This window comes from Mauremys reevesii, linkage group 7 (assembly GCF_016161935.1).
Source record: "Mauremys reevesii isolate NIE-2019 linkage group 7, ASM1616193v1, whole genome shotgun sequence".
Classification (NCBI taxonomy): domain Eukaryota; kingdom Metazoa; phylum Chordata; order Testudines; family Geoemydidae; genus Mauremys; species Mauremys reevesii.
The window spans coordinates 52,996,683-53,009,685 of NC_052629.1; the positions used below are offsets into that span (position 1 = coordinate 52,996,683).

At 39.3% G+C, this 13,003-nt stretch overlaps 1 protein-coding gene across 4 annotated transcripts in view; it reads left to right on the forward strand.

Moving 5' to 3' along the window:
• Window positions 1-13,003, forward strand: part of OGDHL (oxoglutarate dehydrogenase L) — a 117,221-nt gene that overhangs the window by 15,602 nt on the left and 88,616 nt on the right. For 3 of the 4 annotated variants that reach the window (XM_039481683.1, XM_039481682.1, XM_039481684.1), the window contains exon 3: window positions 8,475-8,666. The exons of the other annotated variant lie outside the window; for it this stretch is intronic. In XM_039481683.1, coding sequence (XP_039337617.1) covers window positions 8,475-8,666 — 192 coding nt within the window. The remainder of the gene's footprint in view (window positions 1-8,474; window positions 8,667-13,003) is intronic. 4 annotated transcript variants of the gene reach the window in all.

Sequence of the window (13,003 nt, forward strand, 5' to 3'; positions counted from 1 at the left end):
GCCCTACATTTTTTTCTTACTCTGACATTTTCTGTCAATTATCAAAATTTTTTGTTTGTATGAGGACGCTAATTAGCTTAAAGTATTTGCCTTTATGAATTTAGTTTTTTGCATGGTTTGGAATCTTAACAATTTATTTAGTTACAGAAAATTACTCTCCTGTCTTTCTCTGTAAGAAATAGTGTAAACTGCTTATAAAGTGTTTGGTGGAACACTGCTATTGTGTTTTGTGCTTAAGAAACACTTTTATAAATGTCTTATTTAGAACTTGGTTCTACTCTGATAAATCATCTATAAATGAGTAAAATGAGGCATACAAATAATTAAAAGGGAGGCCAAAATTGGCAATTATGATTTTTCTTTTGGTTTGTCCATGTGTGAATTTAGTTCTGGTGAAAGGTGACAGCACTGGTGACACAGAACAAGTACAGCACAGACTGTGCAAACGTCCCTGTTTTACCTTACCTCTGAGCTGGAGGGCCCATCTTCAGGGCTGAGAGAGGTAGCTCAGTTTCCATGCTCTTTCTGGCCTTGGTTCTTATGAAGAAACTGTCAGCAAAGTTACCCCAACAAGTGTTGTATGGGATGGTGGGGTTTATGAATTCAGTGGATATAGTCCTGAGACCACCTCCTTTTATTCACATATGTAATTCAACACTTCTGAGGTGGTGACAATTTTGGTTATTAATGACATGGACAGTTTTAAAAGTATTAAAAGGGCTTTCATTTTTTCTCCTCTAAATTGCTGGGGCATATGGCTGTTGTTAGCATCTCTTTTAAGAAAGAAGGGAAATTGTTCACTCTTTTTATGCCTGACTGCTCCATGGAACTTACTCATCTCTTGTTTTAATTAGGCTGAAAACAAAATGTAATTTGACAAATGGTTTTCTGTGTGTTGGTGTTCAACTAATCAAAAGGAATATGTACAACATCATTCAACACAGTAAATTGATGATGTGACCTTTCACTTTTTTTTGCTAGCAGTAATTTGGAAGCCATTTTTCTGATTACCGGTATATGTTAAGGAGTGAAGATAACAATGGACGGAGTGTAGATTTCTTGTGGTAAATTGTGTGGCAACTTGTCTTTGTCTTTTTCTATCTTAAAATCTGATCCTGTACCCGTGTGAGGATGACTAACATAAGAAAAGGGCTGAAGACTATTCTCTCAAAGATTTGCAGGATAAGATCTTTAGACTTTAAGATCATCAGGACAGAGGATATGCCTTACTTTGTTTACAAAATGATGTGGAATCATACATCTTTTTCCAAGTGTTTCACAGCATTTTAACATCGCATGTCCTATTGATTTTGATGGGATTTGCATGGCTGGAAATCTGGGAGGTGGTAAGATTTTTAAGCTGATTCCACTCACTTCTTCCTGGAAACTCCTATAAATCTCCATGAATCTCTGCTCCCTACATTATTTCTTTCAGAAGGACACTAGAAGGGGTGTGTGTGTATGTATATATAATCTGAAACTGACACTCTCATTGTTGGCACTTATAGATCTCACTCTGATATGCAGATTGTTAGGAACCTTTTGGAAGATTGAAGTGAGAATAAGGATAATTTTTCCAGGGGAGTTTGAAGGGGAAAGTGTGATGGGATTTCTCTTGGAAACTTTTTTACACCTCCACGCCCCTCCTCCCTGGTTGATCCTTTTCTGAGTTGCTTTTGTTCATCGTCCTCCTCCTGAAAGTAGTATCTAAAACAGCTATGGTAATAAAATGACATGAGTTCTGAACAAGATGTCATTTCTGCTCACAGAGTGGTGTCAGGGACATAGATCATAGGGAGGAGGCTTGTCAAGGCTCAGTTATTACTATTATAAGATTAATTACAGAACTGCATGGTTTGATATTGAGTACATAATGTTTACCATGTTTTCCTGTATGCAGCCAGTCTACTGTGAGTGTGTAATTGCTTCCTTATGTTGTATGCTTGGAAATCAGTCTCTATAAAAGAGAGACTGTGCTGTATGAATGTGATACTAAAAATAAGTTCAAGGAATCATGTTCTAAGGCTTTATTGTGCCTTCGTTTCATGACAGGACAAAGTACATTTTAGTAGAACATGGAAATAGGCTTTTTAGAATAAAACTACTTCAGATTTTTCTGGAGTGATGCTAGAATATAAAATAGCAAGTAGCCTACCTTTTATGTATGTTGATATCTACTGCTCTACAGTAAGTAGTAACAAGACATTGTCATTGAATCATTTGAATTGTGTTAATATTTGTTTGAGAGTAAAAGCACATTTATTTAATAGATTTGCTGCTTTGGAAAGAAATATTGAAAATACAGGGCACAACAAAACTTATTAAAGGTTTAATTCCTTTTTATATAGCTTCATTTAATGTCATAATTCCATTGATAGTCTCTTCTTCCTATTACTATAACTTAAATAACCAGATCTGTGGTGGTACTTTTATCTTAAAGAATTTTACTCTTTCAATTTGGAATGGTTATGGAACTAGGTGGATCTCAATCCATTCAGGTGCATGGTAAGCTTTATTGATAGAGACAGACTCTGATAGACAAGAGCTCCAGAATACTGATGTCATTCTGATGTCTTTCAAGATTGATACCATACAAGTTTCTGAAGGTCTTGATGGATGCGTGTCTAGGAAAAACTAATTTTCTTTAGCTAAATGGTGCGTTTTTTCCCTCCTGTCTGATGAAATGTCAAACCTGCTCAGCAAATCGATACAGTCAAGAACGTCAATAGCAAAAGCGAACTATACCCCCATGTGCCTCATCTGCCTGTATCTTCAGATGTAACCATTCTGAAGCTATTCCTGAAGTCTTGTTGTATTGAATTTGCATAGCGAGAACAGGGACTGTGGTGTTAAACCTTAAAAACAGCTGTTAATAATTTCTGAATAGACTTCCGCACCAACAGCCTCAAAGGCCATTTGTCTAGAGCCATATTATTCCATTCCTCGTAGGTCTGCCCTGTAATATACTGTTTTTATATCTAAATGTAAAACCTTGTGAGAGACATGACAGTAAATGTTACATTTGTCCCCTCTATGACTGTAACTTTGAATTTATGAATATCGTATGTCAAATATGCTGTGAAAATTAGAAACATGAACTAATAAGCTGTTTGAAACTTCTTAATTTTAATGACCATTCAGAAAGGACACTAATAATAAGGTAGCTTAATATAGCATTTCTCACTACCTGAAACTTGAAGAGTAACTCTGTGTACTCTAATGTGTGAATCTTTAACGTTCCTTTCTGAGTAACTAATATGGAAGTACTCTTTCAGGAAACCTTTCTTAATACAAGTATGATTACAGAGTACTTTGGATGAGCAGTCCAGTCTACCAGCTCAACTCCAGTCATCTAGAATCTACTAACTATGTACTCTGAAGATCTAGTTTTGGTATCCTGCTGAAACTTTCTTGGATAAAGAGAGAGTCATCACAAACTCAAATTGGTTGTGTTGTGTCTGATTAGAAGCAATGAATTAAGTGATAATGCTTTGCTTATGTTGCTAACTTTGTTTTAAAAAAAGTTCAAATAACCCAAATACTTGTCTGGATTTTGTTGTTTAAATTGTTTGGGTAGGGTTTAGTTAGGAGGGGATTAATCAAATGGGATTGGATGCTAATTTAATCAATGGGATTTAGTGAAGTTAAGCATGTACATAAGTGTTTGCAAGATCAGGGCCTAGGTCTTTAAGATTGACATGGAATCATTTATAGGGAATTTGAATTTCAAATGGGTAGTATCCCATGAATTATAGAAATAACCTTCTACTCTGATGTATGTGGTATCATTCCAGAGATATGCACTTCCAAGACCCAAGGCGGTATGCCTTCTCAGATTTCCTACACTAGAGTCAGAATACCTTTCTTATGATATTAGTAAAATGTGGACTCGGTACTACATTGGAATAGTCATACAGTTTTGATCTGTCTAGTACCTGTCCTAGGATACAGTGAAGGCCCAGTATTCAAGCATTAAATGCAGATGTTCAACCTATCTACTTGTACCCATACCTAATTGATGGGGAAGTACAGGACCTCTTTTTCAGTGACTTCAGAATAGTTTTTATGAGAATTGAAAGGATTTCCATCTCTTGGGTTCAAATATTCCCTTATGCAGGAAAAATGTGGGGTGGGGGAGGAGGGGAGATAAGCAACTGAATCCCCACTAAAATATTTCTCTTCCCCTCAAAATGAGGTGTGTATCAAGCTGTTGGGCATTAAGTGGGAGGCTGTGTTGTAGAGAAGGAGCTTCTACCTAACCAGCAGCATCAATGAGCATCAGATGGGAAAACTCCTAATGGACTAAATATAAATCCTGAATAAATAGATGGTGACAGTCTGTGTGGCACCATTTTTGAAGATACAGGTGTTTGACAATATGCCCCTAGGTACAAGTACCCTGCTGGGCAGAACTCTATGTCCAGTGACATCTGGTTGAAAGACTAGCTCATTTCCTCTTGTTTCTCTGAATCCTGTGCATTTCAGAAAGGAACTTTTAATAATGAATTAAAACCCCAAAACTACCGAGTTAGTTGACAAAATATGACTCTGTAAGAAGTCTGAATTTCCCTAGATAAATGGGATGGCAAAGGGGGGGGAGAAGAGTGAAGGGAAATTGCAGCTCATCAATAGTGCAATTGACTGTGTGCTCTAGAAGAGTTAATGCTGAGATTACAAACCAAATTCCTCTTGTGAATGAATAAACTTCTAAAAGTAGTGGGTTATTGCTACTAGCTTAAAATTAGCATGAATACCAAATAACTTCAAGAAAAAATCATATGGGGGAGGCGGGAGGTATCCATCCTGCTTTTGCTAGCCAAAGTGATGCATTTAAAACATATCCGGTGGCTGGAGATGAAACAAAGCATTCTAAGGAATTAGAGAAGTGTTGTTTTGCTTCAAGTTTAATGGGTGTGGATGGGGGATGGAGGGAATAGAGGAGCCCAGTCTGTTTGGTTAACAAGTTGCTCTGATTTATGCCAGTTCCGGGCCATGTGTATACAGTGCAGAACTTTCAGTCACTCGGGCTCCCTGGAACAATACAGCAAAGCAACTGCATAGTAAATTGTTTGCAAATAGGTTTAAAATTAATGTAAATAAGAATAAAGAACATCAGAGACTCTAGAGCTGGGAGTCTCTTAAAACACCCGATCTAAACCACAAATAACATTTTGTCAGCTCTAGCCACTGAAATAATACCTGGTCCTAGAATTTCAGTGTTTCACAAATACTGAATATCACTAAACCCCAGTGAGGTGGGAAACAGTATTGCCATTTTACAGATGAGAATGCTCAGGCACAGAGGGATTGTATGGGTTACCCAATTTGTGTCAGACCCAAGAATAGAACCCTTCTGACACATGGGCCTGGGATGCCATATAGGGAGGGAACTTGGTTACTGTTGTGTGTGTACTTGCACCAACGGAGGCCCCCTTTCTCTCTAAGGGTACCATGAAAAGAGAAAAGCTGTACCTTGCATTTGGAGCCTCTTGGAGCATTGTGGGTTGAGGCTAGCTTGGAATATGCTCATTCAGTGCATCCTGGGTGCCCTGTCCTGTCCTCTTTCCTGTCAGCATAACCCATTTTGGGCCCCACTGGGCGGACTTTCTACCTCTGGTTACTGCACCCTTGGTTACAAAGGACAATCAAATCCATTAGCTGTAAAAGAGTTTAGAGAACATGTCTCCAACCTAGTCAATATTGTTCTGACTTTCTGTAGACCATGTGTTTGAGCTCTGGTTCCACTAGGGAAAAATGAAGTTTTTCTAACTTTTCAGGGTTTTTCTTTAAATAAAGATTAACAGTTGGCCTAGTGAGACTGCATTGCAATTAAATTCCACATCATGGCATTTACCTTCTACTGTATCTGAAAATACCATCTATTTGAAAGCAATCACAATTGTCCTTTTTGGTTTCCAGTAATGTTGAAATAGGATGATGATGTAACAACAATGAGGACAAGTTGTGTGGTAGTTCTATATCTGACAAAGGGTTTAAAATGTGATGGTTAATGTCATATTTTGCTGTAAGGGTTCAGTGCAGAAGGGTTTTTCTGATGGTGTTTTGTTTTGTTTTTTTAAGCAGTCAGGTTCTAATTAGGCATTTGTTTAATTAAATCCATTTTTGTTTTAAAATTTTAAAACAAAAATCTTGCCATAGAATTTTCCCCAGTTTGACTAGCTCAGGGGGGAAAGAGGGAAGTATTAACAATTTTTTCCAATCCAGTGATAGAAATCAGAGGTGGAACAGATTTACTAGGCAACCCCTGATGATGCAGGATTGTTTGTGTTTTGTTTTTTGTTTTTATTTTTATTTTGTCCTGTTGTTCTGCTGTCCACTTCTGTCATCATCAAAACATTTAATGATGTGCGGCAACATATGTGTTTAGATTAGAAGAGCAACACTCTCCTCTGAAACGATACAGCTCGGGAACCCGGGTGGTGGTGGAAAAAGAAGGGGATTGTTGTCTTGGTTTTTTTCCTTATTCATTGTATTACATTTAAGCCAGCATTTGTGTTGCACCTCAAGGAATTTGTATGTGTTGCCTGAGAAATAAATTTAACACCAGAGAAGGGATTAGCTCCAGGCTTGTTAATTGTAGGCGGAACTGGATATTATGACTTAAATTCAAATGGTTATGATTAATCTGGAGACATTTGAATAGGATTAGCTGATGCAAATAGGTGGATCTTTTGTTTGTGACATTTTGACTTTTGAAATGAGTATCCTTGTAAATTATGCATCACAGCCACTTGCATAACCTTGAAATCACAGCCTGAAGTCTGGTTGACCGTGTAATAGCTTGAGATGCTGAAGAAAAGAGCCTAATCCTGAACTCATTCAGACAAAACTCTAAATGTAGTCGATAAGACATCTGCTTGAGTGAACAGCTCAAGGATTGGACCTGAAGAGAAGACTACTGGAGTATCCAAAAACCCTTATAATATAATTAATGAAACCTGCCTGTTTTATTAATCAAAGCTTTCAGATTTAAATCTTATAGATGCAATAATAGAATTCTCCTGGTTATATATCTAATGTTTGCCTGCATTAACATCATAGGTAAATGGACTGGATGGATAATGTTATGCTTTTAGCAATGTTGCACTTTAGATTTCTCTAAAATAGCCAACCAACCCATCTTCCCCCTGCAAAAAAAATTATACTACTTGACTTTTTGAAATGCCCGTCTGACAGGTCATCTTTATCTGTACAGTTAGCAAGCTGGAATTTATTTTTCATTCTCCAGTGGCATAATGGACAGCTCTATAGCATAGCAGAAGTAAAATCCCTAGAAATGAAACAGCAATAATAGTTTTACATTTAGCTGGTACCATGGAGTTGCCACAGAACATGAGGGTGGGAGGGGATACACGGCAGTGTATATGTAATCTTGTCTGAAATTGCGGCACAAAATGCATGTGGCGGCCAAAGATCTGTCAAAGGGATCTCACAAAACTGGGTGATTGGGGCAACAAAATGGCAGATGAAATTCAGTGTTTGATAAATGCAAAGTAATGTATATTGCAAAACATAATGCCAACTCTACATACAAAATTATGGGGACTAAATTAGCAGTCACCACTCAAGAAAGAGATTTTGGAGTCATTGTGGATAGTTCTCTGAAAAACATGCGCTCAGTATGCAGTGGCAGTCAAAAAAGGTAATAATGTTAGGCCCTATTAGGAAAGGGATAGATAATAAGACTGTAAATATCATAATGCCACTGTATAAATCCCTGGTACACCCAAATGAATTCTGTGTGCAGTTCTTGTCACCTCATTTCAAAAAAGCTGTATTAGAAATGGGAAAAGTACAGAGGGGGACAACAAAAATTATTAGTATGGAACAGCTTCCGTATGAGGAGAGATTAAAAAGTCCAGGACTTTTCAGTTTGGAAAAGAGACAACTAAGAGGTGATATGATAGAGGTCTGTAAAATCATGAACGGTGTGGAGAAAGTGAATAAGGAAGTGTTATTTACCCCTTTGCCTAACACAAGAGCCCTAGGGGGTCACCCAATGAAATTAATAGCAGATTTAAAACAAACTTCTTTACACAACCTGTAGAACTCAATGCTTGGGGATGTTGTGAAGGCCACAAGTATAATTGGGTTAAAAAAAATTAGAAAAGTTCATGGAGGATAGGTCCATCAATGGCTATTAGCCAAGATGGTCAGGGATGCAACCCCATGCTCTGGGTGTCCCTAAACCTTTGACTGCCAGATGCTGGGACTGGACAACAGGGCATGGATTACTGCACAGTTGCCGTGTTCTGTTTATTCCCTCTGAAGCATCTGGCATTGGGCTAGATGGACCATTGGTCTGACCTAATATGGCCATTCTTATGTTGCCACATTCACTGTCACGTGGAAAGTTACTGCTTTGAATCATGGGTTTTATTTGATCTAATAAAGCAATTTTCTTCCTTCCTTCCCCTTTTCTGTTCATCCCTCTTCTCTGCAACCTTGTCCAGTCTTGGGATTTGTTTTTCCGAAATGCTAACGCTGGGGCTCCTCCTGGTCAAGCTTACCAGACACACTTACCAGATCTTTCGAAAAGCAGAGAGTTGTTGTTTCAGAGTCATGGATTGGCAAAGACACCAGGTAAAGCTGAAAAACTGGTTGAGGACCACCTGGCTGTGCAGTCATTGATCAGAGCATATCAAGTAAGTGTACTATTGCTACTTAGTATTATATGGGGGAGGGAGTTTCCTTTTAAAAGCACTTTGCAAATATTAACTGATTGCTTTCTTGTGTTTCCCCCGTCTGTGTTTTTTCCATCTGTTTTATGCCTAAATTGTAAACTCTTTGGTGCAGGTACTGTCTTTTTATACTGTTTATACAGCGTGTAGCTCGGGGACCCCATTATAGGCCTGAACCTCACTAAGTGGTACTACAATACATATTGATCCTCATAACATTTTTAAGAGACCGATAACCTCTGTTTGTTCCAGTCTGGACAACTGGGATAAAGTTAAGTGACAGTAGCACAAAGGTTGTCCATATCAGAGCAGGTACAGTTGAATTCATCTTGGTTCTTTTATTTCACGCATCACTGTGGAACTGGAGCACCTCTAGGGTTTTTCCTCTTCACCAAAGCAGCTGATCCTCCGCTCCACCTGCTCATCTAACTCCATCCAGATGGAGAACTGAGTCAGAATAAAGAAATGTTCTGAAATCCAGCTTTTTCGCTTGAGCAGATTTTTCCTGTGTAATAAGTGATAATACAATCCGTTGCATATTGTGCAGTAGCTTAAACAGTAGCTGAATTAATGTCTAATTTTTTTCATTAAGGTATGTGTAGTGAAATGAAACTCTTCATTGTTCTCCACAATATGCTTTGCTTTATCTGAATCTGTTCTCAGACAAGGGAAAGCCACTGTGATATATATATCAGTTTTACCTTCTGAGTTCTCTTTCCCTGGAAAAAAGGAAGCAGTATACTTTGAATGAGTGAGCAAATTCAGCAAAATGTGAATCCCAATCACTGTGAATACGAAAGTTGGAGAAAATAGTTTTGTGACTTGTTTAGGTTATTTCCCTTTCAGTTCATTCTATGGTGTCATTTGGTTGAGAAGTAGCATCCTTATCCCGATGCTAAATATGTTCCAAAGTGTTAAATTAATGCATACTACAGTATGGTAAATAGGTGCAAAGACCTATGTAAATAGTCCCGTCATAGAAGTCACTTAAATAAAAGTAGTCTATGCAGAAAACACGGTCAGTTTCACACCAGCCTGTTGTTCCTTCACTTATGTAAAATCTATAGCAAAATTTTGTTGATGTGGCAGCAAGAATTACGGAATGTTTGGTTGCTTTGATGCTAAAAAAAGCAATTGGAAACAAAATACCCAGAGAACACAAACGTTCCTTTATTTGGGACTATATATTTCCTGACTTAATTGATGCAATAGAGGTGTCTTTGTGTATTTTAGGGATCTCCATGACAAAATAATGAAAGGATTACTTAAAAGCATTTTGGTGATTATAGATGTATCTAATCCTCTTTATAAATTGTGTTGAAGAGATGCTATCAATTGTAAATGCTTCTCTGTCAGATAACACTGGTCTACAATTTTTGAGAAGTCGTCTGTTTCAGAGATAAAATGTGCTATTTATTATGTATTTTGATGTGCTGAATTCAAGTATGACAATTAAAACAACTGATTGGCTACTGTTTCTAAGTTATTTAAGTTTTTACATTTTATGTCTATGTATATTGTGTAGATAGTAGAGTTTTAATCATAAATTGTAAACCTAGGTCTTTTCATGTGTTTATGGTTGCTTTACATGATAATATTTCACCTGTCCTGTTTATGTAACACTTTAAAAATCAGCAAAAGGGTTATATAAACAAAATTTATTATGAAACAAAAGGCAAAAAACTATTATGTACATAGTTTAGTCCTATTCAGTGTCTACTCTGCGCTTCTTGGCTTGTCTCTTGTATTCATTAAATGGAGCATCTCTTGTCACTGTCCAGCAATAGTCTGCAAGCATTGATGGGCTCCATTTGCCCTGATAGCATTTCTCCATTGGTGCAATGTCCTGGTGAAATCGCTCGCCGTGCTCGTCGCTCACTGCTCTGCAGTTCGGTGGAAAAAAATCTAGATGAGAGTGCAAAAAATGTATCTTTAATGACATGTTGCAACCAAGGCTTTTGTATGCCTTGAGGAGGTTTTCCACCAACAACCTGTAGTTGTCTGCCTTGTTGTTTCCGAGAAAATTTATTGCCACTAACTGGAAGACTTTCCATGCCATCTTTTCCTTGCCACGCAGTGCATGGTCAAATGCATCATCTCGAAGAAGTTCACAAATCTGAGGACCAACAAAGACACCTTCCTTTATCTTAGCTTCACTTAACCTTGGAAATTTTCCACGGAGGTACTTGAAAGCTGCTTGAGTTTTGTCAATGGCCTTGACAAAGTTCTTCATCAGACCCAGCTTGATGTGTAAGGGTGGTAACAAAATCTTCCTTGATTCAACAAGTGGTGGATGCTGAACACTATTCCTTCCAGGCTCCAATGACTGTCGGAGTGGCCAATCTTTCTTGATGTAGTGGGAATCTCTTGCACGACTATCCCATTCGCAGAGAAAACAGCAGTACTTTGGTATCCAGTCTGCAGACCAAGCAAGAGAGCAACAACCTTCAAATCACCACAAAGCTGCCACTGATGTTGGTCATAGTTTATGCACCTCAAAAGTTGTTTCATGTTGTCATAGGCAGGGCCGGCTCTAGACCCCAGCGCACCAAGCGCGCGCTTGGGGTGGCATGCCGCCGGGAGGGCAGCAAGCGGCTCCGGTGGACCTCCCGCAGGCATGCCTGCAGAGGGTCCGCTGGTCCCTCGGCTCGGGTGGACCTCCCGCAGGCATGCCTGCGGATGCTCCACCGGAGCTGCAGGACCAGCGGACCCTCCGCAGGCACGTCTGCAGGAGGTCCACCGGAGCCGCGGGACCGGCGACAGCCAGTGCGCCCCCTGCGGCGTGCCGCCCTGCTTGGGGCGGCGCCAATTGCTAGAGCCGCCCCGGTCATAGGTTTCTTTTATATGGACTGCATGACCAACTAGAATTGATGGCAAAACATTTCCATTATGCAGTAAAACAGCTTTAAGTCTCATCTTCGATGAATCAGTGAACAGTCATCCACTCATCTGGATCGTGAATGATGTTGAGGGCTGCCATCACACCATCGATGTTGTTGCAGGCTACAAGATCACCTTCCATGAAGAAGAATGGGACAAGATCCTTTTGACGGTCACGGAACATGGAAACCCTAACGTCACCTGCCAGGAGATTCCACTGGTGTAGTCTGGAGCCCAACAGCTCTGCCTTACTCTTGGGTAGTTCCAAATCCCTGACAAGGTCATTCGGGGGGAGGGATAGCTCAGTGGTTTGAGCATTGGCCTGCTAAACCCAGGGTTGTGAATTCAATCCTTGAGGGGGCCACTTAGGGATCTGGGGCAAAAATTGGTCCTGCTAGTGAAGGCAGGGGGCTGGACTAGATGACCTTTCAAGGTCCCTTCCAGTTCTAGGAGATTGGTATATCTCCAATTATTAATTAAATTAAATTTAAATTTAAAGTTCACCTTGTGTTATGAGGTGTGGTTCAGAGGAGGAGGATGGGAGAAAATGTGGGTCCTGTGACATTGATGGTTCAGGACCAGAAGTTTCATCCTCTTCCTCTTCCTCGTCTGACTCAAGTGAGAATGATTCTGGTGCATCAGGAACCGGCAGTCCTTCTCCGTGGGGTACTGGGCGTATAGCTGATGGAATGTTTGGATAATGCACAGTCCACTTTTTCTTCTTTGACACACCTTTCCCAACGGGAGGTACCATGCAGAAGTAACAATTGCTGGTATGATCTGTTGGCTCTCTCCAAATCATTGGCACTGCAAAAGACATAGATTTCCTTTTCCTGTTCAACCACTGGCGAAGATTTGTTGCACAAGTGTTGCAGCATATGTGTGGGGCCCACCTCTTGTCCTGATCTCCAATTTTGCAACCAAAATAAAGGTGATAGGCTTTCTTAACCATAGTGGTTATACTGCGCTTTTGTGATGCAAAAGTCACTTCACCACAAACATAGCAGAAGTTATCTGCACTGTTCACACAAGTACGAGGCATCTCTGCTCACTTTGGCTAAACAGAAATGTGTCCCTTTGCAAAATCAAACACTGACAAATAAGAGAGCACAACACTGTATGATTTCTAGAGCTGATATAGGGCAATTTGTTCAGCAGAGTGATGTAAGCTTCGTTATGATTGCATCATCCATGACTTCTAGGAATAACATGATGCAATTCATATCATGTATGACGCAATACCAGCTTCAGATTGCATCATTCAGTGTTTTGCCTAAAAAGCAAGTACTGTCCAAACCCAGTCATAGATTTATTCATAGATCCAGTCAAAGATGTATATTAGTCATTTCTGGTTTAAATTGAGATCCCTTCCCTTTATAACTCACTTATCCTCTGCTATTCCCAAGTCAAGGGTCGTATAT